General features: G+C 48.3%; 1 protein-coding gene across 5 annotated transcripts in view; it reads left to right on the forward strand.

Moving 5' to 3' along the window:
• Asap1 (ArfGAP with SH3 domain, ankyrin repeat and PH domain 1) overlaps nucleotides 1–25,324 on the forward strand; it is a 332,543-nt gene that overhangs the window by 301,453 nt on the left and 5,766 nt on the right. For 3 of the 5 annotated variants that reach the window (XM_027950249.2, XM_027950256.2, XM_071602116.1), the window contains exons 25-28: nucleotides 9,265–9,435; nucleotides 18,337–18,406; nucleotides 20,187–20,245; nucleotides 23,220–23,719. In XM_027950249.2, the coding sequence (XP_027806050.2) occupies nucleotides 9,265–9,435; nucleotides 18,337–18,406; nucleotides 20,187–20,245; nucleotides 23,220–23,719 (800 nt within the window). The remainder of the gene's footprint in view (nucleotides 1–9,264; nucleotides 9,436–18,336; nucleotides 18,407–20,186; nucleotides 20,246–23,219; nucleotides 23,720–25,324) is intronic. The other 2 variants (XM_027950264.2, XM_027950272.2) reach the window with 1 other exon arrangement.

A 25,324-nucleotide genomic window follows, 5' to 3' on the forward strand; every position in this document is an offset into this window, starting at 1 on the left:
AGGTTTTGAGGGCTCTCGGTACACAATGCACTGCCTATTTGAATCACACAGAGGCTGTTTTCTGAAATGTGAGCTTTATTCAAAACTGTTTTTCAGAGCTTATTCTTCATTGAAACAGTATTATAAATGAGAGCTGTGTTCCTAGGGAGACCCCAAATGGCCTCATAGATCATAAAATAACAGAGAAAAGTTAAAATAAGGCTTTGGAATGAATACTTCTCATCAAAGAGGACCAGTAGCCGTAGCAGTAGTAGCACATGTAAGCCAAAGACGCAGGAGACAGAGTTCCCCGCAATGTGTACACTGTGCTGGAACACAGCCTTACACCCCCACATCCAGCTGCAGGTGTGTAGGGCGAGTGACCTGCCACTGCCTCCCTTGGGTAATGATGTGCCCCATCAGGGTACCATCTGACCATAGCAGAGACTCCCTCTCTGCAACCCAGAGGACACTGTGAAAACCTCCAAACCAAATAAAATGATGGGGGAAGTGAGTCTGACAAAGTTCACATCCCCTAGTTGTGGTTGCTGATGGCATGATGGCCTATCTGGACAGGTGGGACCTGTACCTACTCACACAGCATCCAGGTCACTGAGAATCTGGAATCTGGGCTACAGAACAAACTGACACCAGAGTCCTGGGGGCCCATAGACTCCCCCACCTTCTCCCACTCCCTTCTGTAATTTTGTCTCAAGGGCACAGAGAAACCCATAAAATACACTCTCTGGCTCAGTGCCAAGCATCTCTTGCCTGCCTTGAATAAATTCTAACAAGTCCTCTACCAGCAACCCAGAAGACAAAGACTAAATTTATTTAGTGATTCAGCTGCTGAAACAAGAGCTTAGAGACTTGGCCATAGCAACTGTGGTCAGCTAAGGACAGACTGCTCATCCCTCCCCCTCCAAAAAAGGCCCACCATTGAATGTGGAACCCCTTCCTGCTGTTCGGAGCACGTTCCTCCTGGCTGTGGGTAGCAGGACATGAGGTTTGGGCTGTCTGCTGGTAACTCATGAGGAGTGCAGTTTTCTCATGTCTTCTATGAGGTCCTGCAGCGTGGCTCTCCTGTGGCTAGGAAACTGGTCGTGTCTAGAGTGGAGTTCCTAGGAGACGTGGTTGAAGACCAGATGGTGCTCTGTGCACACATGGTTCTGTTTTGCAGCCCGATGTGTCCTTCACCTCGTCCTGCTCACTGATGGAAGCACTGGCGAGGCTGTGCTCACTCTCCGAGGCAAGGAAGCTGTGGTCCTCTGCAGCACAGGTCACCTCCCTGTGAACTTAGGGATCAGAGGGATAACAACTTCCAGTGAGACAGAAACAGACACTGGTGACAAAGTCCCCACAAATGAGGGAAGTACATAGGGGAGCAGTAGAAAGAATTCTCCTGAATCCAGGTCAGGAATATTTTCAAGAAATTCCAGCTGCCTCAAAATTCAGAGAAATTTGACCTAAACTACCACCAAGCAAAGGCCCCTTGTGTTTGAGCAGTGCTCCCCTAAGTCTCAGAAGAACTCAGCCATGCAGAACCCCAAAGTCACCTTCCTTAAGCCACCTGCAGCCATGTTTTGCTGCCTAACCCCTCTTTCAGAGGTGAGGTCCAGAGAGAGTAGAGGAAAGCTACAGAATGGCATGCACAGGTGTCTCCCGCTCCTGGTGAGCAGCTCTCTCCTGCCCCATGCCTTATGTTTAAAAACAATCCTTAAATTAAAATTATGTGTGGAATTTAGAATTTTTTTTTTTTTTTAGAGCTATAAGAATGCCTAAAGATTTACACAGTCGGCATCCTATTAGATAAGGAAACTGAGCCCTGGAATGGTTAAGGAATTCACCTCAGGTCACATGGAGGCTGAAATAGGATAGAAAATTTAACTGGATCTGTCAGACCAGATCTTGCAGTTTCTCCTTTCCTGTGTTGAGGAACATGGTCCATCTTTGTCTTACCTGCTTCACAGGGTTGTCATCAGACTCCAATTAGACAGGGCTGGAGTCGTAGCTCAGTGGTAGAGCACTGGTCTAGCACATGTCAGGCACTGGGTTCAATCCTCAGCACCACATAAAAATAAATAAAATAAAGGTATTGTGTCCATCTATAACTAAAAAAAAAATTAAATCCCAAGGGCCTGGGGATACAGCTCAGTGGGTAGAGTGCTTGCTTCACATGCACAAGGCCCTGGGGTTCAATCCCAAGCACAAAAAAAAAAAAAAAAAAAAAAATCCAATGAGACAGAATATGGAGAAAGCATAACCCTGCACTGCTCTGGGAAAATTTACATTCGGATTGTTGGGCTGTGGCAGTAGAGGTACCTGATGTGGAAGGACTTCGGGGATAGCACAGTGCCACAGGACCCATCTGCACACCAGGGACTTGGAGACACATATTGCCTGCATATGTTTGGTTGATTTGTTGGTTGGGTTTAACTGTTTTTAATAACATTAAGCTTTAGAACTGTGGCTTTCTACCGTGGTTCAAGTTGGTGCCTTTTGTGTAGCACACGGAACCCCCGCCCCACTCTAGATCCAGTGGAGATGAGACGAGACGTGTATGAAACATGTAGCTCAGTGCGTGGCACCTGGTGCTCCGTGAGGGGTTCACTGCTGGCACTGGTACCTCTGCAACGCCACAGCTAGGAGCAGGGAATCCTCACAGGTGCTCCAAATAGTGAGACCCACGTTGTGTAGGCACTTCCGCTCCAAGAAAGCATTTGTTAAGTAAATGAAAAAATCTGATCCCAAGAAACATAACTTACTTTAAAGGACTAACCTTTCAAGCTGTGGAGAGGGGAACAACTGATGTGCATTACAGTTCACGCCTGTCGCTGACAACCCCTCCTGGAGTCAGGCTCTGTATGGCTCTCGGTGGCCTGTCAGTCAGCCCTGACAGCCAGCCCTGAATTGCTCACACGTTTTCTGAAATGTAGGCTTCCTGCCTCAAGCAGGCTCTAGCCTCGGTCTGATAAGCCAGCAGACCATCTGGCATGGTGCCCGCCATCATAGTAAAAGAATCGAGAGATAAACAAACCCTCTGAGGCATCTCAGTCCCTGTCAGGCCGGACACACTGCCTGGGCAGCTGTGAACGCATGAGAAGCCTTCAGACTTCATCTTCTCTTCTTCTAAAAAGCTGCCTGTCCCTTGCCCCACAAAAAAAGATTGTGATCCTTGTCCACCAGGGCAGTCCTGCCTCTGTGTGTCTCATCTAGCCTGAGGGATCCTGAGGGATCTGAGTTCTTATTTTCACCTGAAAAATAAGGATTGGGTGTCCAGCCTGCAGGGCCACTGCAGAGAGCACGCTGAGCACTCAACAAATGGGAGTTTTCTCTGTCTCACCTCATGTGTTCAGTTCAGTAAATATTCCAGGGGCCAGAACATTAGAGGAGTACAGAAGCTGGCACTCCAGGGGAGAGAAACCCGTGGAATAAGGCCATCGGGCCAGTAGGGGGTGCTGCTTGCAGTTCTGAAGAGGGGCAAGGAAGTCTTCATGCACTGTCCAGGTGAGGAGACAGAGCTCCTCAATGACAGGCCACAGGCTGCTGCCTTCACATGCAGAACGCAGAGCAGTTGCCATCCATGTCCATGTTTAAAGCGTGAATAACAAGAAGAATCAGTGAAGGCACGTCCCAAAAGTAGGTGGCCAGAGCAAGGAGAAGCTAAGCTTTCTGTCCCAGAGAGTCGCCTTGCGGAAAGCCTGGGTGTGAAATGGCTGCAGCAGCTGTGCCCAACAGCTGGGCCGGGATTCCCGCAGTGCTTCTCCCACTTTTCTCAGAGTTTATAGCAGCAGTTACAGAGGTCAGAGGCCAGTGGAGCAGGCACACGCCTCAGCTCCCTGCAGGGGCCCGCCATGAGGAGTGTGCAGCCCTGGGAATGCAGAGGCATTTGGGAGGTGTCTGTCAGGAGCATTAGTCCCATGGTGGTGACTCCACAGTTTCCTTGGAATTTTAATCTCCTTACTGCTGCCCATGGGCCGTCAACTTGGATTCATATTGGATTTGTGTTTGGGGTTGTTTTGTTTTTGTCTTGGCCCTTGTCAGTTACCCCATCCTTTCTAAACTATTGCACACTAGTGACCTCATCCCGGCTGAGAACATTGTGACTTTTGCCCTCAGCAGTGGCCACTGACTCAGGCCTTCTGAGTCTCCTGACCGCCAGGGTGTGGAAGGGGACGCAGAGGAAATCCTGTTGTGCTTGCCTTCAGGAATGTGTGAGCAATTGTTAAAAGAACCCACCCAAGGCCTCTCGAATCTGAGACTTTCTCTTATCACTGGAGTCAGGCATTGTGTTGCCTCTTGGTGGCCTGTCAGTCAGCTCCGGTTGTCAGTCCGTCATAGAAGTAGACTGAAGGACAAATGAGTACTGGTGCTGTTTTCTGTGTAGAGATGGGCCAGCAGTGATGTGCTCTCAGGCACAGGCACCCCTCTGCCTTGCTGGAACTGGCTGGGCCTGTCACTGACTTACTGACATGTCCCAGCGCTCACCTTGCTGTGCCCACTTCCCCATCTGAACATGAACATGATAACCACCTGTTCTACACAGTCCCTCTCTCCACAAAGGCACAGTACTGTGTCTTTATCGACTTTATAAAGTATTGAACATAAATTTTAAGCTCTTTTAAACTCCATACTATGAAAGCCTTTATAGTTGGAGGAATAGGTTTGACAGATCTGTCGTACAATGTGGTTAACAATAACATTGCATTCTTTTTTTATGTCTTTTTTTTAGTTGTAGTTGTACATAATACCTTTATTTTTTTTTTTTTATTTTTATGTGGTGCTGAGGATCGAACCCAGGGCCTTGCACGTGGTAGGTGAGCTCTCTATCACTGAGCCACAACCCCAGCCCACATATTGCATTCTTGAGAATTGCTGAGAGAGTTGGTTCTCACCACAAAGAAATGATGAGCATGTCCTCACATGTAAATTAGTTCAATTTAGCCATTCCACAGTGTATACATATTTCCCACCAGTTTATTGTACACAAAAAAATACAATATTTGTCAATTAAAATAAAACCATTAGAAAAGATGATAAAATTTTTATTCACGTTACCCTGAGTTGTGTAGATGTAACTTCTGTCATTACCCCTCTTTGTGTGGCATGCTAAAATATGTAAATCATACTTCTACAGACAAGTTTTTAAAGAACTGTCAAGATAATTTTTCAAGCTGTCTTCTAGTGTTGGCTTTTCTTTTAGAAATTTTAAAGACACTTTATTTGGCCTCCTGGTGTGGAAGGCCTCAGGGTTCTCTGCCTTACTAAAAACTGGATGCACAAGATGTTGGAGCAGCATCCTGCTCACTTGCACTTGAATTATTTCCGGAGACGTGAGTTGTGCCCAGCATGTGCCAGGTGCAATCACTGGGAGATGGGGAGACAGACAGAAGGGAAATGATCTCCAATGTTAGGCAGAGAAAATCTAGTGTCTTTAAGGCTTGTGGAACTTCAGAGATAGAAGTGCTCTAGGGGTTGGGTGGGTTAAAGAAAGACCCTGGATAGGGTCACATCTGAGCTGACCATTAAAAGATGAGGATAAGCGGTGAAGAGAGAGTATAGTTATGTCTAAGTGTTCTAGCCAGAGAGGACGTGGCTCCATTCAGAGAGGAACAGGCTGGCTGTCCTCAAGGACGCCTTAGAGGTGTGTTGAAGAGTTTGGATATGCTTGGCACTTTATTACTATCACGGTTGGTCCTCTGCATCTGCAGTAATGCTCCCTGGATTCACCTTGAGTCAAACAGAGCAGGGTTCTACCTGGAACTTACTGTGTCTGACCAAGTTTCTAGACTCTCTGAGGCTGGGTTCTGCTTGGCTTGTGGTGACTGAACAACTCTGGGGTGTGAATACCTCCTAAAGTCACGTACACAGCTGCATTAGTATTTTTTTTTTAATTTTTTATTGTGGGTTGTTCAAAACATTACAAATTTCTTGACATATCATATTCCACACTTTGATTCAAGTGGGTTATGAACTCCCACCTTCACCCCATACACAGATTGCAGAATCACATCAGTTACACATCCATTGATTTACATATTGCCATACTAGTGTCTGTTGTGCTCCGCTGCCTTTCCCATCCTCCACCCTCCCCCCTCCCCACCTCTCCCCTCCCCTCCCCTCCTCTCTCTCTACCCCCTCCACTGTATAACCCTGAGGGTCTCCTTCCATTACCATGCAATTTCCCTTCTCTCTCCCTTTCCCTCCCACCTCTCATCCCTGTTAAATGTTAATCTTCTTCTCCTGCTCTTCGTCCCTACTCTGTTCTTAGTTACTCTCCTTATATCAAAGAAGACATAGAGGACACAGAAACCAATCCACAAAACTACAACTATCTTATATTTGATAAAGGGGCTAAAAGCATGCAATGGAGGAAGGATAGCATCTTCAACAAATGGTGCTGGGAAAACTGGAAATCCATATGCAACAAAATGAAACTGAATCCCTTTCTCTCGCCATGCACAAAAGTGAATTCAAAATGGATCAAGGAGCTTGATATCAAATCAGAGACGCGCCGTCTGATAGAAGAAAAAGTTGGCTACGATCTACAGTCGGTGGGGTCGGGCTCTAAATTCCTCAATAGGACACCCATAGCACAAAAGTTAATAACTAGAATCAACAAATGGGACTTACTCAAACTAAAAAGTTTTTTCTCAGCAAAAGAAACAATAAGAGAGGTAAATAGGGAGCCTACACCCTGGGAACAAATCTTTACTCCTCACACTTCAGATAGAGCCCTAATATCCAGAGTATACAAAGAACTCAAAAAATTAGACAATAAGAGAACAAACAACCCAATCAACAAATGGGCCAAGGACCTGAACAGACACTTCTCAGAGGAGGACATACAGTCAATCAACAAGTACATGAAAAAATGCTCACCATCTCTAGCTGTCAGAGAAATGCAAATCAAAACCACCCTAAGATACCATCTCACTCCAGTAAGATTGGCAGCCATTATGAAGTCAAACAACAACAAGTGCTGGCGAGGATGTGGGGAAAAGGGTACACTTGTACATTGCTGGTGGGACTGCAAATTGGTGCAGCCAATTTGGAAAGCAGTATGGAGATTTCTTGGAAAGCTGGGAATGGAGCCACCATTTGACCCAGCTATTCCCCTTCTTGGTCTATTCCCTAAAGACCTAAAAAGAGCATGCTACAGGGACACTGCTACATCGATGTTCATAGCAGCACAGTTCACAATAGCAAGACTGTGGAACCAACCTAGATGCCCTTCAATAGACGAATGGATAAAAAAAAATGTGGCATTTATACACAATGGAGTATTACTCTGCATTAAAAAATGACAAAATCATAGAATTTACAGGGAAATGGATGGCATTAGAGCAGATTATGCTAAGTGAAGCTAGCCAATCCCTAAAAAACAAATGCATTAGTATTTTGTCTGGCAGTTTTTTCCCAGCCAAGATTTGAAATCTGATGAACGACTTTTCAGATGCATTGCTTTTCAACGTCCCTAGGTGGCGCTAAAGTTGAGATTACTCTAGAATCTCACCATTGTCTATTATCTATTATGCATTTTTTTTCCAAGAGGAAAGTTACACTTCCTGATACTGAACACTTGTTGTTGTTGTTTTCCTCGTGTGCCAAGTGCAGAAATGCTGCTCTGGCTTTCGGGAACTGACAGCAGGATGGGGTAAGCACCTCACCAGTTCCAGACACCTGTGTTGTCCCAGTTCCATCCCTCATGCCAAGCCCCCATTTTCTTAGCTGCAAAATAGGAATAGTACTGGATCCACTTACCTCACAGAGTTGTTATGAAAATGAAAAGGAAAAACAAGCATTTTGAAAACTACACAGCATTATACAGGTGCACAACCTTAGTAACAGTTGCTTTAGGGTTGTAAAGTTAAAATAACCCGGCTGAGTGTGGTGGTGCACCCCTGTTATCCTGGTAACTCTGCAGGCTGAAGCAGGAGGATCACAAGTTCAAAGCCAGCTTGGGCAACTTATAGAGACCTATATCAAAATAAAAGTGAAAAGAATTGTAGACATAGCTCAGTGGTAAAGTGCCAAAAAGAAAGTTTCAATCCCCAGTACCAAAAAGAAAGTTTCAATAACTTGATGCCATAGTAGGGCATTGATTTAGGGCAACCATAAGCCTTCCATCTTGTATTACACCAGTGAGACAGAGAATGAATTACATAGTATGGCTATTTAATCCTAATGCAGATCGTCATTTTATTGAGATATCAGTATTTACTTCTAAGACTAGACTGTCTTCCTGTGAGTCAGTAATTTAGGTCAGTGTTAGTACTGACTAGGAATCAATAATGGGAAATTATCTAAATTTACTTTACCCAGGAGGGAGGCCAGAAGTAATTAAGCTTTTTTATTTTTATTTTATTTTATTTTTTTTTAATGCACAGAATGTAAAAAGCTCTTTCAGAGCCTTTCTGAATCACGAGGTATCTACTACCCTATGCTAAACGTTTGATGTGGCAGGGTTCCTAGCTTTTTCTTTTATTCCTTTTCTTTCTTTCTTTCCCTGAATGTTTGCAGAAGCAGTTGTCCATGGACATGGTTAAACCATTCACCTGGTAATATTGTGTAAAAAGAAAAAAGAATTTGTCCAAGTGCCCGGCAGGAAATGCTGACACACAGCAGCCTCCTCAGTGTCACTCTGAACAAACAAAACTCAGGACATATGTACTCCCCCCACAACTACATTTAAAAATGAAATCCACTACCTGTTGTTCAGGCTTCCAATATAATAAATGGTTTATGATTTCTAAAACAATTCAAAATTGCAGCAAAAAATAAAAAGGAGTTTTGGGTTTTCAATCTTTGCCAGGTAACTTTACATCATTCATTTAGAAAAGGCCAAGGGTTTAGTTGATCCACTACTCTGCTCTTCCCCTGTTGATTTTGCTGGTAGTGCTGTGTGCCTTCTTCCTACATAGATTTCGTGATGATTCCAGTGAGTTGTTGGTTTAAAATGTGTGTGTTTTATTTTTCCCACTGTACCTAAATAATGATCTAAACCCCTTAGCATCTGTGTTGACTAGCATTTTGTTCCTTAAAAGCACACTCTCTCCTTTGTTGTGATTTTCTTTTTTTTTTTTTTTAAACCAACAATTTCTTTTAAGTCCCGTTTTAAAGTTGGATTTAAAGATGTTGGACTGACGAACATGGTCAGATCAGCCTTTTGCTCGTCTTTGTGTGTCGCACCACATGTGGATGTGTGGGAGTAATTGCATACTGGTGTCCTGTGTCTGTGAGCCTGGGATTAACCTTCCTGCCCCCATTCAATTTCCTTTCTAGGTCCAACTGGCCCACCTTCAACACTCCCTCTAAGCACCCAGACCTCTAGTGGCAGCTCCACCCTTTCCAAGAAGAGGCCTCCTCCCCCACCACCCGGACACAAGAGAACCCTGTCCGACCCTCCCAGCCCACTACCTCACGGGCCCCCAAACAAAGGCGCAGTTCCTTGGGGTAAGTTCTCCTGAAGTTAGGGCCAAAGCCGCCCAGGGCCAGGCAGAGCGTGGGGCTCCCCTGGCGATGGATAGCGCATTTAGAAAGCGGGCCACGTACTGGATGAGGGCTTGGATATGTGGGATTATTCCTGCCTCTAATGGCCGAGAAACACTTTGAAAATGTTTGGGGCTCTTAAATACTGCTAATAGCAGTCAGTATAGTTGTTCCTTACTATCACTGGGATTTTGGTTCCTGGACACACCTTCCCCCCAGGGATACCAAAATCTGCAGATACTCATGTTGCTTATATAAAATGGCATAGTATTTGCATACCACCTAAGCGCATATACTTTAAATCACTTCTAGATTACTTATAGTACCTAATACAATGTAATTTTTATTTAAAAAAAAAAAAAAGTCTGGACATGTTCAGAACACTCAGGTTTTTCCTCGATATTTTTGGTCCACAGTTGTTTGCTTGAATCCAGGGAGCATTACTGCAGATGCAGAGGACCAACCGTGATAGTAATAAAGTGCCAAGCATATCCAAACTCTCATTCAGTCATAACAATGACCGTGTGGTGTAGGTATCATTAATCTCACTTACAGAAGAGGAAGTAAAGGACCAGAAAAGTAAAGGAGTCCATTGCCTCAAAACAGCCAGAATGGTTTTCTTATAAAATGTGAATCAGATCATGGTCACTCTTTTCCTTAATACCTGTAAAGATTTCCTGTTGAGCTTCTGATAAAGGTGGACTCTTTGCACCAAGGCCTCCAGGGCCCTGCATGCTGGGGCTCTCACCTCTGCTCTGCCACTGGCCTCCCTCCACATCCTGGCTGCACTCTGGTCTTCCCTCCTTAAGGCCCTTCCACTCCCTGGAGCTCTGTTCTGCTCCCTGAAAAGCCCAGCTCCCTTTCTCCCCCAGTTCTCAGCTTTCATGTTTGTCTCCGTGGTTCTCCTCTCTGAAGGAGCAGATTTCTTCCCAAGCACCTGATCATAGTAGAGAAATATTCTATTCATGTGTCTGTCTCCCCACTAGAATGTGTGCTCCACAGGAGCAGTGATCTTGTCTGTCTTGTTCTCACCTGTGTCTGCGTAGCCTGGAATCATGCCTGGTACACAGAGGATAGCCAGCAATCTCTTGAAAATGAATAGCCCTACTCAGAGTCAGCAAGTATAAACAGTTGAGTGACACTGATTGCAAATGTTTCCACAAGAAACATAATTTCAGAGCTGGGAATGTAGCACAGTGGTGGAGCCCTTGCTAGCATGCACAAGGGCCTGGGTTTGATCTGCAGTATGGGCAAGGAGGGAACAGGAGGAGGAAGCAGCCTGCTAGCCTGCCTGCGTTATAGGGTAGGCCCATTGCCCAGCAGGTCCTGGCCCACCCAGCGGTCAGGTGCTGCTGAATGAACATGCTACTCTACCTGTCTTATTTCTTCCAGTGACTTTCATTGTGGCTTTTTTTTTTTTTTTTTGCATTTTAATTGTTTTGCTAGCTAATAGGGAAGTCCTCTTAATGCTTTTAAAGCCTTTCTTAAAAGCCTACTTCAAGCATTCTAGGTATTTGAATTTGGGGGAAAGCCATACCATCCACTTAAATAAGTTGGCTCACCTGTCCACCATCTGGCCCAGATGCCACAGAGAGGGGAGCGTGAGGGTGTGCGGCGTGCCTGAATATGTCTGTGTATTATCATAGTAGAGAAATATTTTTGACACAGCAGGGTTATTTAGGACACCTGCTTGGGCCTTCTCAGTCCATACGCTCATGGAGCCCAAGGCCCAGTGAGGGACCCCGAGGGGTGAACAGTTCTTGACTGTCAGGTACTCATGTAACCAAACACTGTGGAAATGCTGAGAAACAGTGTGTCTGTGTTCTGCGAGGGAAAGCAGAGAAGGCTTCACAGAGGAGACGTTCAAGGCTGACGTTAACAAATCAGCTCCCGGGAGAAACGAGCAAGGCAGGAAGAGTGTGTGCAGGTGTGCAGGCCCCTGTGCACAGAAATACTAAGGATGTCCTGGACAGGTTAGAGGTGGCACCCCAAGGCCTTCAGGACCCTCCGATTTGTCAAAGAGAATAACAAGTAACATTCCATCAGAAATCACACGTTTCCTGTGTAGACTTTCATATCACAGGTTAACCTTCTTTCTAAATTCCACCACACTTTGATCCTCTTGTTTGATTGGGTTTTATTCTGTGTGGTTTATATACCTATATTCACTTTATAGGGATCCATGTGTTCCTCAAGAACATTAACCAGATTTGTTTTCTAGCTTGAAAAGCTGAACTTTGGTTTTTCCAGTGGCTCTTGGGATTGAGCCCAGGGAGACTGTACCCCTGAGCTCGAAGTCCTCCTGCCTCTGCCTCCCAGTCACTGGGATTGGGCACCACTGGACGCACCACTGCCGCCAGCTGGCGGTTCTTTTTTGGGATTCCTCCTCTGCTCTGAGCTCTCGGTGGCAGGACTAGGCACCTGGCCTTTCTTCTTCATCTCCAGCAGAGGTGGAGTGGGGGCCTTTTTCACCAAGAAGCAAAGTTGCTGAGGCTGGATGAAAGTTTACCACCTGCCCGGCAGTAAGCTGGGAGCTTCGGAGACCTGCAGATGGGCCTCTCAGCCATCCACTGGGAGCCCCTTGCCGCCAGCCAGCCCCAGGACAAATCAGAGTCTATCCTCAGGAAAAGAGATACTTCTCCACACAGCACAGCTCTGGTGATGACTCACACTCTCGAATATTCGTTCCAGAATTACCAAGGCTGTTATTTATGCGTGGCACGTGTGCACGTGTGGAAGACTTAGACAGGTGTGCAGACACAGACCTGTCAGTAGCGGGTGTGTGTGCTCCAGACACAGCTGGACTGCTCACAGGTTGAACTCGCTCCAGTCCTGGCATTTGTGCCTCATGTCATGTGACTACTGCTTGGTGATCCTAACGCCTGTCTCCTGCTGATGCTGTGTTTCAGACACCAAGGGCAGGGTCACGCTGGGGGACAGTGAGGCATGCAGGGTAGCAGCCTGCTAGGCACCTTCTCTCCCTGGAACCTGCATCTCCTTTCAGTGGGCCCATATTTCCTGGTCTTTCAGTTCCCCTGAACCTCCCATCTTTCTCAGCCCATGGAGGTGAGGGCCCTCGGACTGTCCGGGGAAGACACCAGTGGAAGGTATGGTGGAGGAGTGGCCGGTTGCTCTCGCAGCCTTGCACATCCACCCAGAGCAGGCCGTGTCTGCCATCCTGCAGCCGAGCAGGCTCCCAGACTGCATCCTTCCTCTTGGATCTGTGCCCTCAGCCTAGGATCTTCTTACCTCTGCTCCTTTGTGCTTCGTCATCCCTTAAGCCCTGCTGTCCTGGGATTTGCTGAACGGGGCCCGGCCCCGCCACCCCACATGCACCCACTCTGTGTGCCTCAGGCACAGCGGCTTCCCGTGGTTCTCTGCCTCTCCTCCTTTCCCAGGCATGAACGTCTTGTAAGGGTATGTGCTGCTGTGCTCAGTAGAGCCCCCCATGTGGATGCTAGGGTCATATTACTTACATCTAATGCCATCTCTGCCACCTAGTAGCCATGTGGCTTTAGCAGGTATCTTTGAATTATCCTGTGCCTCAGTTTTTTCATTCATTAACTGGGGCTAGTCATTATACCTATAGTTTACAGAATATTCTCATGAAATTTAAGTGAGAGACACATGAAGCAGAGGATCCAGGACATAGGAAGCTCTCAGTAAATGCTAGCTAATGTTACTCTCAGTAGCAACATTTTGTTACTGAGATGGCTAGTTGGTAGACTGTCACATGTATCAGAAACCTGTATTAACATCCTGAGGCTATTGTAGCACAAGCCACAAGCTTGGTGTCTTACAGCACCAGATCTATCAGTTCTATAGTCTACAAGTCTGAAATTCTGCACAACTGCACTTCCTCCAGAGGGTCTAGAGAAGATCCTCTTCCCTGCCCCTCTCAGCTGCAGGTGCCTCCCAGTGTTCCTGGGTTATGACGCACACCACTCCTCCCTCTGCCTCACATGGGCACCTTGCCTGCTCTGCTCTGAAAGCTCCCTTTGCCTGTCTTGTAAGGATACCTGATACTGTGTTTAGGGCTTGCCTGAATTCCTGTGGTAGTCGCTTCATCTCAAGAGCTTTAACTTGATGATTGTGACATAGATGCTTTTTCCTAGTAGTTCATATCTGCAAGTTCCAAGAGTTACGACTTAATATGTTCAGGTGGCCATTTCAACCTATCCTCGTTTATTCTTTAGACCCCAAAGATTCACATCCATCCCACATGCAGAACACATTCCAGTGTGCCCAGAAGTCTCACCACCCTGTCGGCCCTCGTTCTTTTTAGTTCTCACTGAACATGCCAGCCAGCGTTATGGCCAGCACTGCGGCCACCCCTGCCTGCAGCACAATGGTCCCTTCCCTCAGCCAAGAGCAAGTTTCCACCTGTCACTTTTTGAAGCTTGTACACTTGGTGGGTTCTCCTACCACGGTCCTGTTTCAGGACTCAGGCATCTCTGGATTCTGACTCTATGGAGCCCCTGTAGCTATCAGGCCCTGCCTCCACCGATGTCCTCATGCTTTGCCCAACCCTCCATGCTGGACTTTAGACAGGAAGGAGAACAGGCTCGGTGGCACACACCTGTAATTCCAGCTACTCAGGAGGTGGGGTAGGAGGATTGCAAGTCCACAGCCAGCCTGGACAACTTAGAGACCCTGTCTCAAAACAAAAAAGGTGGGCTGGAGCTGTCGCCCAGTGGCAGAGAGCTTGCCTTGCACTGTGAGGCACTGGGTCCAATCCTCAGCATCACATAAAAGTAAATAAAGGCATTCTGTCCATTGAGAACTACCAAAAAAATACACACACACAAAGGTCTGCTGGGCACAGTGGCACACGCCTATAATCCCAGCAGCTCAGGAGGTAGAGGCAGGAGAATCATGAGTTCAGAGCCAGCCTCAGCAAAAGCGAGGTGCTATACAAAATAGGGCTGGGGATATGGCTCAGTGGTTGAGTGCCCCTGAATTCAATCCCTAGTATCCCACAAAAAAGGGGAGGGGTCTGGGGATGTAGCTCAGTGGTAGAGCAGTTGTATAGCATGTTTAAGGCCCTGGATTTAATCCCCAATATTGCAAAAAAGGGCTGGGGGCATAACTCAATTGCAGAGCACCCCAGAGTTCCATCCCCAGAACAAAACAAAACAAACAAAAAAAGAGGAGGTGGTAGAGCTTGAGTTTGTGCTTGCAAGATGAGGGGAGTAGCCGGGAGGAGATAAGCAGGCATTTGATGCTGAGACTCTTGCAAGGATGAGGGCCAAGAGAGTAGCCTTTAATGCATCTACTTCATGAAAGGCCACTTACAGAGACACTGTCTTTCTACCCCTCAAAACCATTTTCTGCCTTCTTCAATTCTTAATGCAGGTTTATGGTGTCATTACCTAGATAAACAACTGCACATGTGTATTTTTAAAGCTGGCTCTTGCTCATGGAGTGCCAGGCATTGTTGAGCACCCTGTATGCAGGAGGTTGTGCTGGTACCCGGGCTGTGAGGACAGGAGGCTCCGGAAGGTTACGCAGCTTGCCCCAGTTCTCACAGCTGGTGCCTGAGGGCCCCACCCACTGCCTTCTGCACAGAACACCTCTGGGCTCAAAAAGCAGGTGAGTGAGATTCCTCACTGTCCCCTTTTCAATAGTCATTTCTGTACCTGTGAAGAGAAGGTGCTCCACTTAGCCCAGGGAGTCCAGCAAGCAGTGAGTGCTTTGTGGGCTAAGCCCCACTGTCCGTCTGCAACAAGCACAGCTCCAGCCTGGCCCAGGCAGGAAGGGCCACTCCAGGTGCTCTCTGCCAGAACTGCACCATCCACAGCACCCAGAACAGCCCAGGCACCACTTTGCAGAATCCCCACTTCTGTGATAAATGGGGCCATCTGTGTCCAGAGACGTCCAAGGCAGTCTTGATAAGGAAGCAAATAGAACAATGGGCAGGTTTGAGTCTTGTGGGGGCTTTAGGATCTTTGAAGTGGCACTTCGTTATACCTCCTCCTGTTTTAAAGAACCTACTTTAAAACAGACCAGCTCATATTTTAACACAATTGAAAAAATAAGGAAATGAGAGGAAAGAGAAGGGGAAAAGATAGCAAAGTAAGATGTAGTACAGGAGGAGTGTGATCTCTAAAATCCCTAACATGAGGTCGCATGCCATGGCTGAGAGTGGACCCCAGATTTTACTCTAGGGGTCTCACAGGAATAAACAAAGGGAAAATGCAACAAATCATCTGGTGTGTGATTGATAGGCATAGGATTAATCCTGTTCTTGCATTTGAGATTCCTAAAGTTAATATCTCAGGGCAGTTCCTCCTGGGAACTCAGCCCATCAACATTTAGAGAAATGTCTGTAGTGTGGGTCATGGGAGGCCATCTGTGCACTGGATGAACATTCTGGAAGCCCAGGTTCTGATCTCGGTTCCACCATTCTATGCCTAAGTGACCTCTGGGAATCACTAACATTCTTCACCTTTGGCCACTGGGATTTAAAATTATGTGTTATTATCCTAAAAGATAAGGGACTCTCGTTGCCCCAGTTCACCAATGAGGAAATTGAAGCAGAGAAGTTGCTTAAAGTCATGAATCTAGAAACTTCAGAACTGGGATTTGAACCCATTTCTGACTCCAGGCCTGTCTACTAGTCCATCATTTTAGAAGACTCCTGGGTCTTCCCTGGGCCGGGTCTTCCCTGGGCCAAGTCCTCCAGGCCATTCCTGCTGGGCTAATGTCCTCTGCCTTTCCCACAAATTCCCATCCTGCAGCTTCTGAGCTGTATAGTAAGTGACCAGGAGTCTTGGCTACAAGGTCTCCAGTTGTCCAGCCATGGCCTCCTCCAGGTCTCTCTTGCACACACCTGTGCGATCCACCCACAGCCTTTTCCAGGTTGCATGGAGAAAGAAAAAAAGACTGAGCTGCCGCCATCATTTTTGCTCCTCTTCCTTTTAGTGCTGTCTTTTTTTTAGGAATGTTTCTAAGCCAGGCTTTTCTTCTGGGCACAGCAGGTGGCCTTTGCCTAGCTGTGAGATTCACCAAGAGTGGAAGGGGACAGACATTGCAGGGGAAAGAAAGAAAGAGCAGAGCTACAGAGGCATCAAAACAGTGTCTTTGAAGAGTGGCACGACATCTTGAGTGGCCAGAAAGGAAGATTAAATGAGGACTCGGCACGTGGGACCAGACCACAGCCATGATAACTCACCTATGTGACTTCAGAGAGGAGGACAACAGAAGAGCCAAGGGGTTCAGCCTGCTGGTCTCCAAGTCACTCGTGCCTGTCACATGTAAAAAAGTGAAGTAATAGTCATTGTTTGAAGTGTTTCCACCTGGAGAGGGAATCCATGGATGTGACGTTTTGATAGTTAGGGCTCATTTCAGTCTGAAAGGGTAGGATTTGATATCCAGGACTGTAGACTCAGTACTGAGCATGATGCTGGGGTGCGGGGGGCGGGGGGGGGGCGGGGGATGGAGAAAGCCTACCTTAAAGGAATCAGTTCAGGTTTTACAAGAGATCCCAAAGAAGTCCTCCATTATCACGTTACAGGCCCATGGATACACTGATGGTTAGCAGTATTTTATCAAAGTTAAACAGCACTGGTTTGAAAGTCTTTGATGCTGGCAATGCAGTTGAATTTATGTCTTTGTGTATAGATACCCTAGAATCAGGGACATTCCCTTCAAGAGACCCCAGCACTGCCAAGCCCTCCTGACTGAACAGGTTCTGTAGGCCTGGGAGGGTGGAGGGTGAGGTTTAGAGTGCAGACCTGGAGGTGGTCTCCCTGGCTCTGACCTGCTACTTCACCTTGGGCAATTTTGCTTCTCTTTATGGTTCACCAAGTGTAAAAGAGAGAGGGTGATTATATTACTTCTCATGGGCATGATTACGTTGAGACACTTGGTATATTGCCTTGCTCACAGTAAGTTCTCAGTAAATGTAGTTTCTGTGATTAATGTTACCATTGGGGCATCATGAAGGGTGGCAAAGAGCACATAGATTTGTGGTCAGGACTCCAGGGCATTTTGAGATAGGGTCTCATAAGTTGCTGATGCTGGCCTCAATCTTCAAATCCTCCTACCTCAGCCTCCTGATTTGCTGGGATTATAGATGTGCGCCAGCAAGCCACTTTTATTCTAACTGGTCTTTGACTTACGCTGGGCAGAAGCACACTTACATTCACCTGCGGGCCTCTGGTTTTGCTACTCCCCATGAGGGAGTTCATTTGCCATAACCTCCAAGGCGGATAGTCCCTGCCCACCCCTGCCACTTAGGCTGCAGACACCATTTCCTCTGGATTTTCACAGTAGCCAACCTGACTGTCTTTGTTTCATTCCGCGTTAATAGTTGCCACCCACGAGGCTCCCAGGAACAGTGGCATTTCATGTGCCTTCGTGCCCACACTTCACACTCATGCTTTGCATATAGTAGGTGCTTAAGAAATGTTAAAATATGGATGAATGACGAGTCAGTGGCTCAGGGCCATGACTGTCGTCAGCACCCTCCTTGTTGTGTCCACATGTGTGCCCACAGTGTGGGGGTCGAGTGTGTCATCTGAGTGTGGTTACCAGGGGCAACCTCTACGTGAACTTGACACTTTACTGTTTTCTTCCTGTGCCCCCAGTCTGAGGCCAGGATCTGAGCCAATGGGACACCAGGTCCTGTGCTCTTGGAGGCATTGTTAAGAACCAGGCTGCTCCCCTGTGATGTGCTCCTCCACTCATAATAAAAACACCAACCCCAAAACAATGCTTCATTTTGTTTTATTTTAATGCCCCAAACGCATACAGCCAGAAAGCTGAGGTCTCTTAAACACCTTTTGGAACCTCAGGGATCCCACCTGTTTGCAGAAACCGTACATCCCTCCGTCATGTTTCCCTATCTGATTTCCCTCGTAGGTAACGATGTGGGTCCGTCATCTTCAAGTAAGACCGCGAACAAGTTTGAGGGGCTGTCTCAACAATCCAGGTAAGCCCTCTGAGCTCCTCCTGGTTGGACTCAGAGTTGCGATGGGCAGGATTCTGCGGGTGGCTGTGGCTATGTTCCCAGTCCCACTCAAGGTGTGGTCGTTGGCAGCGTGGCTCACGAGGAGAGGCTGGGCGTCCACTCTCGGGGGCATCCTGTCCTGCATGGGGCACTCCATCCACGGGCAGCGCAGCCTCGTGGCCCTGAGGTCAGAGTCAGAAGAGGGTCTCTGACGGCGTTCCTGCCAGACGAGCTTTGCTGTTGCTTCTGATGTTTTAATTCTGTGACTTTGTTATGTCCCCCTCCACCTGTTCACAGACTTGGAAATTGGAAAAGATTCTCCTCAGGAAATCTGGAAGCCAGAGCTTTTCAAACACAAAACCTCTTTCTAGCTTGGCTGTTTGTAAGATTTTTGTAGGTGGGGCTAACCCTGGTGTTCCCTTCTTCCCTCCTTTCCCTGAAGGGGGACAGCTAAAGGCCATACTGTTTATCCAGCCCACCCCAAAGGGTTTTCTCTGTAGAGGTGCACCCCAAATATCAGACACAAAGAACCACTTCCAGACCCTCAGGAGAAAGAATCAGCTGGTGTGCCAGGGCCATTTTGTAGGGTTTATCAAAGAAAAAACAACACCCCTTTCCTCTTAATGCTGCCGTCACATTGGACCCCTGTACCCCTGTGGGATGGACCCAATCACTGTTATCCTCAGCTTCACAGATGAGGAGACTGAGGTTCAGAGCAGCATGAATATCAGAGCTGGCTGGTTCCATACCCTGCTCCCAACTTTATCCTCACTTGGTCCTCCTCCACCCCTGCTCAGGGGGCCAGAGAGGGGAGGGTGACACAGAGAAAGAACTTGCAAAGGCCAGGCGGGGTTGTCCTCCAGGCCGCAGGGAGCTGCAGGGGGGCAGTAGGACCCCGGTGTGCAGAGGCTGCGTCGAAGGAACAAGTGCCTTGTCCTCTTCTCCTTGACTCGGTTGCTTGGTTGGAAAGCTTGGCCATTTTTTTTCCTTTCAATGCAGTTAGGACAGCAGGAAGAGAAAGCAGCCGGTCAGAGGCCAGGAAGGGGGCATGAGATCAGGAAAAGGTCCTCAGCAAGGGCCGCTCAGGCTGGTGGCTGCTATTGCTTCTTGGGAGCGCAATGCCCCTGGGGTGCTCAGGGTCACTGCAGCATCTCCTTAGAGGGAGACAGTGGCTGCCTGGCGCTACTGCGCGTGGAGCCAACTTCTGCTCTGGGCATTTGGGCGTTTCCCCTGCACAGGTACATGTCCTCCGGAGGGCCAGCCTGAGGCTTGGAGGCCAGGCCATCTGGCGTGGAGGAGGAAGTGGGAGCTCGGGACCTGCAGAGCTGGGGCTGAATTTCCACTGTCCCCCACTAGCCCAGGGACCTTCTGCTAGCTAGTGACACTCCATGCACCTCAACTTCCTCCTCTGAAGATGAGGTGACAAGGGCTGCTTCGTGGGAGCTGATGAGGCAGGGTGCTGTGGTCACTACATGACGGTCACCGCTTGTGGTGGCCAAGTGCTTTCATGCACGTTATTCCTCTGAACAATAAAAGCTCTGAGGTGGAGTGTGGCTTTATCAAACTCCTCGGCTTCGGGATCCCCAACCCTTTCCCATGCTTCTCAACCAGGCAAAAGGGAGTCCTGAAAATAGAGTAATTTGGTTGAATTCTGAAAGAATCCTCTAGGTAATTCTGTAAATGCTTCGATTTCTTTGAATAATAGATCACTACTGATATTATAGAACTTCTAGATCCTAAATGGTTGTTATTTCTTGGTCAGCACCGGTTCTGCAAAGACTGCCCTTGGCCCAAGAGTTCTTCCTAAACTACCTCAGAAAGGTAAGGCTTCTCTCTTTTCTATGTTCACATGAAATTGAAGTGTCCCTGCACCTTCCCAAGGGACAGAGGTCTCATCTCTTGTTCATTGATCTGTCCAAAATGTCTACAGCAACACCTTGCACATAGGAGGTGCCCAGTAAATACTTGTTTTTAAAAAGGTTATAAATTTATTTATAAATTCAAAATCTGTGACTAGCAAAACACTGTAGTTTTTCATTAAAAAAAAAAAAAAAAAATACCTTTCCAGAAGACACACTGTCATGATCTCCAAGTCTCTCCCCTCTGGGACACTTGAGCAGACAGACCTGGGGAGTAGTACTGGCTCTTCCACTTCCTAGCTGTGACCTCAGGCCAGTGACCTGGTGGCCTCACGCACCTCAGCTCTAAAGTGGGGAATGATGCCTACTTCATGGAGTTTATAGGACAGAGTGCAGTCATGCTCAGAGGGCCCCCAGCAGGTGGGTGGCAACAGGACCCCCCCTAGGATGGCATCTGTCATGCCTAAAAAGAGGCACGAGCTCTGCACAGGACAGAAGGCAGGTCTGCAAATGCTGCTCTGCAGAGCAGAGACACTCCACTCTGACTAGGTCGTCTTCAGTTCTAAACAGAGTTTTCCTCTATAACCAAAATTTCAGACTTCTTCTAGTGCAGAGATGTGCAGAGCCAGCCTTGCCCTCAGACCTGCGGAGCCCATCAGACGTCTGCTTCCCTGTCCTGGGAGCCCGAGGCCAGCATCAGCATAGGTCCTGGCAGAGGCCCAGGGGAGCTGCTCTGGACTGCTGGTGCCTGGGGCCAACTTCTGACCCTGTCCCGTGTTCTGCAGCCTAGTTAGAGTAGAAGTCAGTGTAGAGGAGTTAGAATTTGCCACTCTCCAAAAGTTCTTCAGTCTAGTGGCCATTGGAAGGACATCAGCAGGAGGGGGCGTCTCAAGTGGCTGCTGACTCATCATCCACGGAGCAGTAAGGGAGCTTTCCCAGAATTTGCTGAGTCTCTCTCTAGAGTTAGGTTTTATTGGTGACAGTGTTTATTTTTATCCTGGTCTCAAGAGCTTGAGCCGAGTTTGCTAGGCACTGTCCTCCACCTTCAGGCTGCCCAGCTTCTGCCCTGTGTCTCTCGCCTGTTACCCCTGAGTCCCTCTCCCTGCCTCCCAGCAGACTTTTCCTGCACCCAGACCAAATGGCCACCTAGGCAGCTGCTGCCTGCTCATCGTCCCCACCCCTCCACACCTCCCATCCCTCCTGTGCCGTTTTCTGCTCTCTCACCTGCACCTGTCCTGGCAGCTAGACCAGGAATAGGGTAACGCGGCCTCCCAGATACTTGTCACTCATCTCCAGCACTTCCCAGTTTATACCTGATCCCAATCTGTATATATCCCTATCCACTGGCCCCTAGTAGTTCTGCAGCAGACCCCAAACATGTGATTTCATGCATATGCAATTCATCCTCACATATAAAAGGTTAAAAATTCCTCAGTATCATCAACTATACAGTGTTCACATGTCCAATTAACTAACAAATTTTTATGAATTATTTGAATAAGAATCAAGATGAAGTCTACACATTAGATTGATCTGTCTTCTAAGTTTCTTGGACCAAAGTTTTCCCTCTTGGCCTATTTTGTTTCTGTAATAGAATACCTGGGGCTGAATACCTTTATAAAGAAAAAAGGTTATTTGGATCTGTAGTGCTGAAGGTACAATGTTTGGCAGTGCATCTGGTGATGGTCTTCCTTCTGACAGAGTCCCAAGGTGATACAGGCTCACAGGTCTAGAGTCAGGAAGCAGGCTTGTGAGAGCAGGCATCACGTCCTCAGCGACCTCTTCATTAGGATTAGTCACAGGGGCTCCACCCTGATGACTTTAACCCTGATCACCTCCTAGAGCCTCCATCTCCTAGCACCATAGTCAGGTTAAGTCCCCACCCTCTTAACATCTCCCAGTGGGAGTTACGTTTCAGCACAGAGAGCACTGGGGAATGCTCAAACCAAGATTTCTGTTTCCTAGCTCTGGAGCCTGAACAGAAATGATATTATTACTCTCACAGAAGACTCACCGCCTGCCAGGTCCCTTCAGTCAATTCTTTACACATATTAACTCGTGTAATCTTCATGAACCCTTTGAACTAGGGTTTTAGAGATGAAGACACTGAGGCACAGAGATTGGGTAATTCGCCCAAGGTCACACAGCTAGTTAATGTTGAGCTCGACTTGAAGACGTGTCTGCATGCCATAAGTGCTGCTCTGCAGAGCTGTGCGAGGCTGTGGGTGGCTCAGCAAGTTGTCCCCGCCGAGCTGTGCAGCATGTGCAGCTGGCGAGGGAACAGGGAGAAGCCCTCCCAGGCACATTGGCTGGGGAGACGGTTGCAGTGTTGGGATTGCGGTCCCCTATACTGTGTCAAATGACGTCCTCAGTGTACCTGTGCGCAGCGCAGGAGGAGGTCGGGTGGGCCGAGGGACCTTTCTCTTCTTACCTACTGTGTGAATCATATAAAAAAATAGGAAGTAAATTATAACAGCCATAGAATTGATAGAATTCCCCTTCAAATTTATATCTGTGCTACCCGTAAAGGATTTTAATAGCACGGCAGGTACTCTTGCTCAAACAGTAAAAGTCTCGTGTGTAGAAAATATACAGAAAAATCAGAAGGACATATATTAAAATGGCTGCCTGTAGAGGTAGGCTTATGGGGCAGTTTTCAACTGTGCTTTCCAATTTTCTGGGAATAGTATCCTCTTAAGGGGGCTTTAAAATTCTGAATTAAGGTGGCCCTGTTGTCCTTGCATGATGGCTTTCCAGCTTCTTCCTCGCACCTGGCCAAGAACCGCAGCCCAGGCTTGGGCCTGGCCCCGGCTTGGTCCCCGCGAGTGCTCACTGGAGATGGCTCCACTGAGGTGCTTGTGCCTCCTGCTGATGACGCGATGCCTGCCCCCTCGGTTCTGTTTGGTGACCTTGCTCTCTCTGATTGTTCCCCACAGTGGCACTAAGGAAAACAGAAACGAGCCATCATCTCTCCCTAGACAAAGCCAACATCCCGCCTGAGATTTTTCAGAAATCTTCACAGTTGGCAGAATTGCCACAAAAGCCACCACCTGGAGACCTGCCCCCAAAGCCCACAGAACTGGCCCCCAAGCCCCAAATCGGAGATTTGCCACCTAAGCCTGGAGAACTGCCCCCCAAGCCACAGCTGGGCGACCTGCCACCCAAGCCGCAGCTCTCAGACTTACCTCCCAAACCGCACATGAAGGACCTGCCCCCCAAACCCCAGCTGGGCGACCTGCTGGCAAAGTCTCAGACTAGTGACGTCTCGCCCAAGTCTCAGCAGCCCTCCGAGGTCACACAGAAGTCACACCCAGGGGATCTCTCCCCAAACATGCAGTCCAGAGACGCTGTCCCGAAGCAGGCATCTGAGGACTCCAGTGACCTCACGCCCACTCTGCCCGAGACGCCTGTACCACTGCCCAGAAAAATCAACACGGTGGGTGCCCCCTGTGCTCAGGCCACTCACCCCACTGCCCCTGGAGGGTGTTGGGACGGCTTTGCCCCATGCAGCAGGCTGCCCACCACACCTCTGCCTGGCTCTGGGGCAGGTGCTGGGGCGGAGGCAGCCTGGTGGTCAGAGGCAGGCTGTGCGACCTGCCTCACCTGCCACAGGACCTGGGGAAACTGCAGGGCGGTGGCAAGTTCTTCACCCTGAGACTGTTTCCTCACATACAAAAGGGGGCCCATGGACACCCAGCTCACAGGTGGGTCAGCGGGTGAGCCTTGGGAGCCCTCTGGCCACACAGCCCAAATGCTGCTGCTCTCCGGAGAACCTGAGGGCGGCACTGCTGCTTTTCCCCAGGATCACGGGAGAGCAGTTTCCCTCTCAGGGTCCTGAGTAGCTCCTCAGCCAGTGCTGCTCACGCCTTCCTAGAGGGGAAGTCCACCACCCTTCCACAGGCGGGCTTTGAGGAAGTCTCAGCCTTCTGCCATTCTGTCAGAGCAACATTCCTCCTCTGTAGTGCATCATCTTTATTTTACCACAACATGACTTTCTCCACCATCTCTGTGGGAAGGTGATGCTCCAGGGAGATGTGCAGTACTCTGCCCTGCGCACGGCTGCACCCCACGGCCCTGCACCTCAGGTCGAGGGGCACAGTTACTGTGGAAACCCAGAGTCCTCCCTCTGTGCAGATAGCCCCATCCGCTCATTTTATTGTAAAACGTGTTAGAGTAAAAGTGTATCCATGGTTCATACTGTAACCCCAGCAACTCAGGAGGCTGAGGAAGGAGGATCACATGTTTGAGGCCAGCCTGGGCAGCCTAGTGAGATTCTGTCTCAAAAGAATAAAGGTCTGAGGATGTTGCTCAGCGGTACAGTGTCCCTGGGTTCAACCCCCAGTGCTACCAAAAAAAAAAAAAAAGTTTCACATGAGTACCAAAGGAAAGGTAAGAAAAATAAATCATCCTCCCGTGGATTTGAGACCAGCCTGGCGAGCATCACAGATGCTCTTCCTTGTCCTCAGGAGGATGCTACCCCTAGTCCAAAGCACTGCCAGTGGCCTCACCAGCCTTTTGATTTGTGCAGTTCCAGTTGTTGCTGTTAGCTTTGCAGTCGAGCCGTCTCATTTAATCCTTTCCATTATAAATGAGCACATCATGGGCCTTCTCGGTTGCTTCTCAGTTGCTTTCAGAGTCTGCTGCCACCATAGTTCTGCCAGGCTTCCCAGACCCCACCATGGCCCTGGCAGGGAGCTCAGGCCTGGCTCATCCAGGGCGGAGCGAGGAGGCAGAGAGGGGGGGTCACCAGACCCAAACACTTCAGAGAGACAGCTTGCTCTTTTTATTACTGATTATTTTATTAGCTGGGTCCTAAAAGTTTTCTTTAGAAGGTAAGGTCTCTGTTTTCGTCTTTCTGTTTACTAAGAACTGGAAGCCCAGCCAACGAAAGCCTAAGTCAGAACTGGCCAGAAGTTAGAATGGTGTACGAGCAAGAATCCACCCAGCCGGGCTGATCCTGCCGGGGGTAGCCGACGTGTCCTGACCTGCTGTTTTGCATGAGGGGACGGCGAAATTTGTTGATGCTGCACATTCAGTGTGC

The sequence above is a fragment of the Marmota flaviventris genome, chromosome 15, assembly GCF_047511675.1.
Source record: "Marmota flaviventris isolate mMarFla1 chromosome 15, mMarFla1.hap1, whole genome shotgun sequence".
Taxonomy (NCBI): Eukaryota; Metazoa; Chordata; class Mammalia; order Rodentia; family Sciuridae; genus Marmota; species Marmota flaviventris.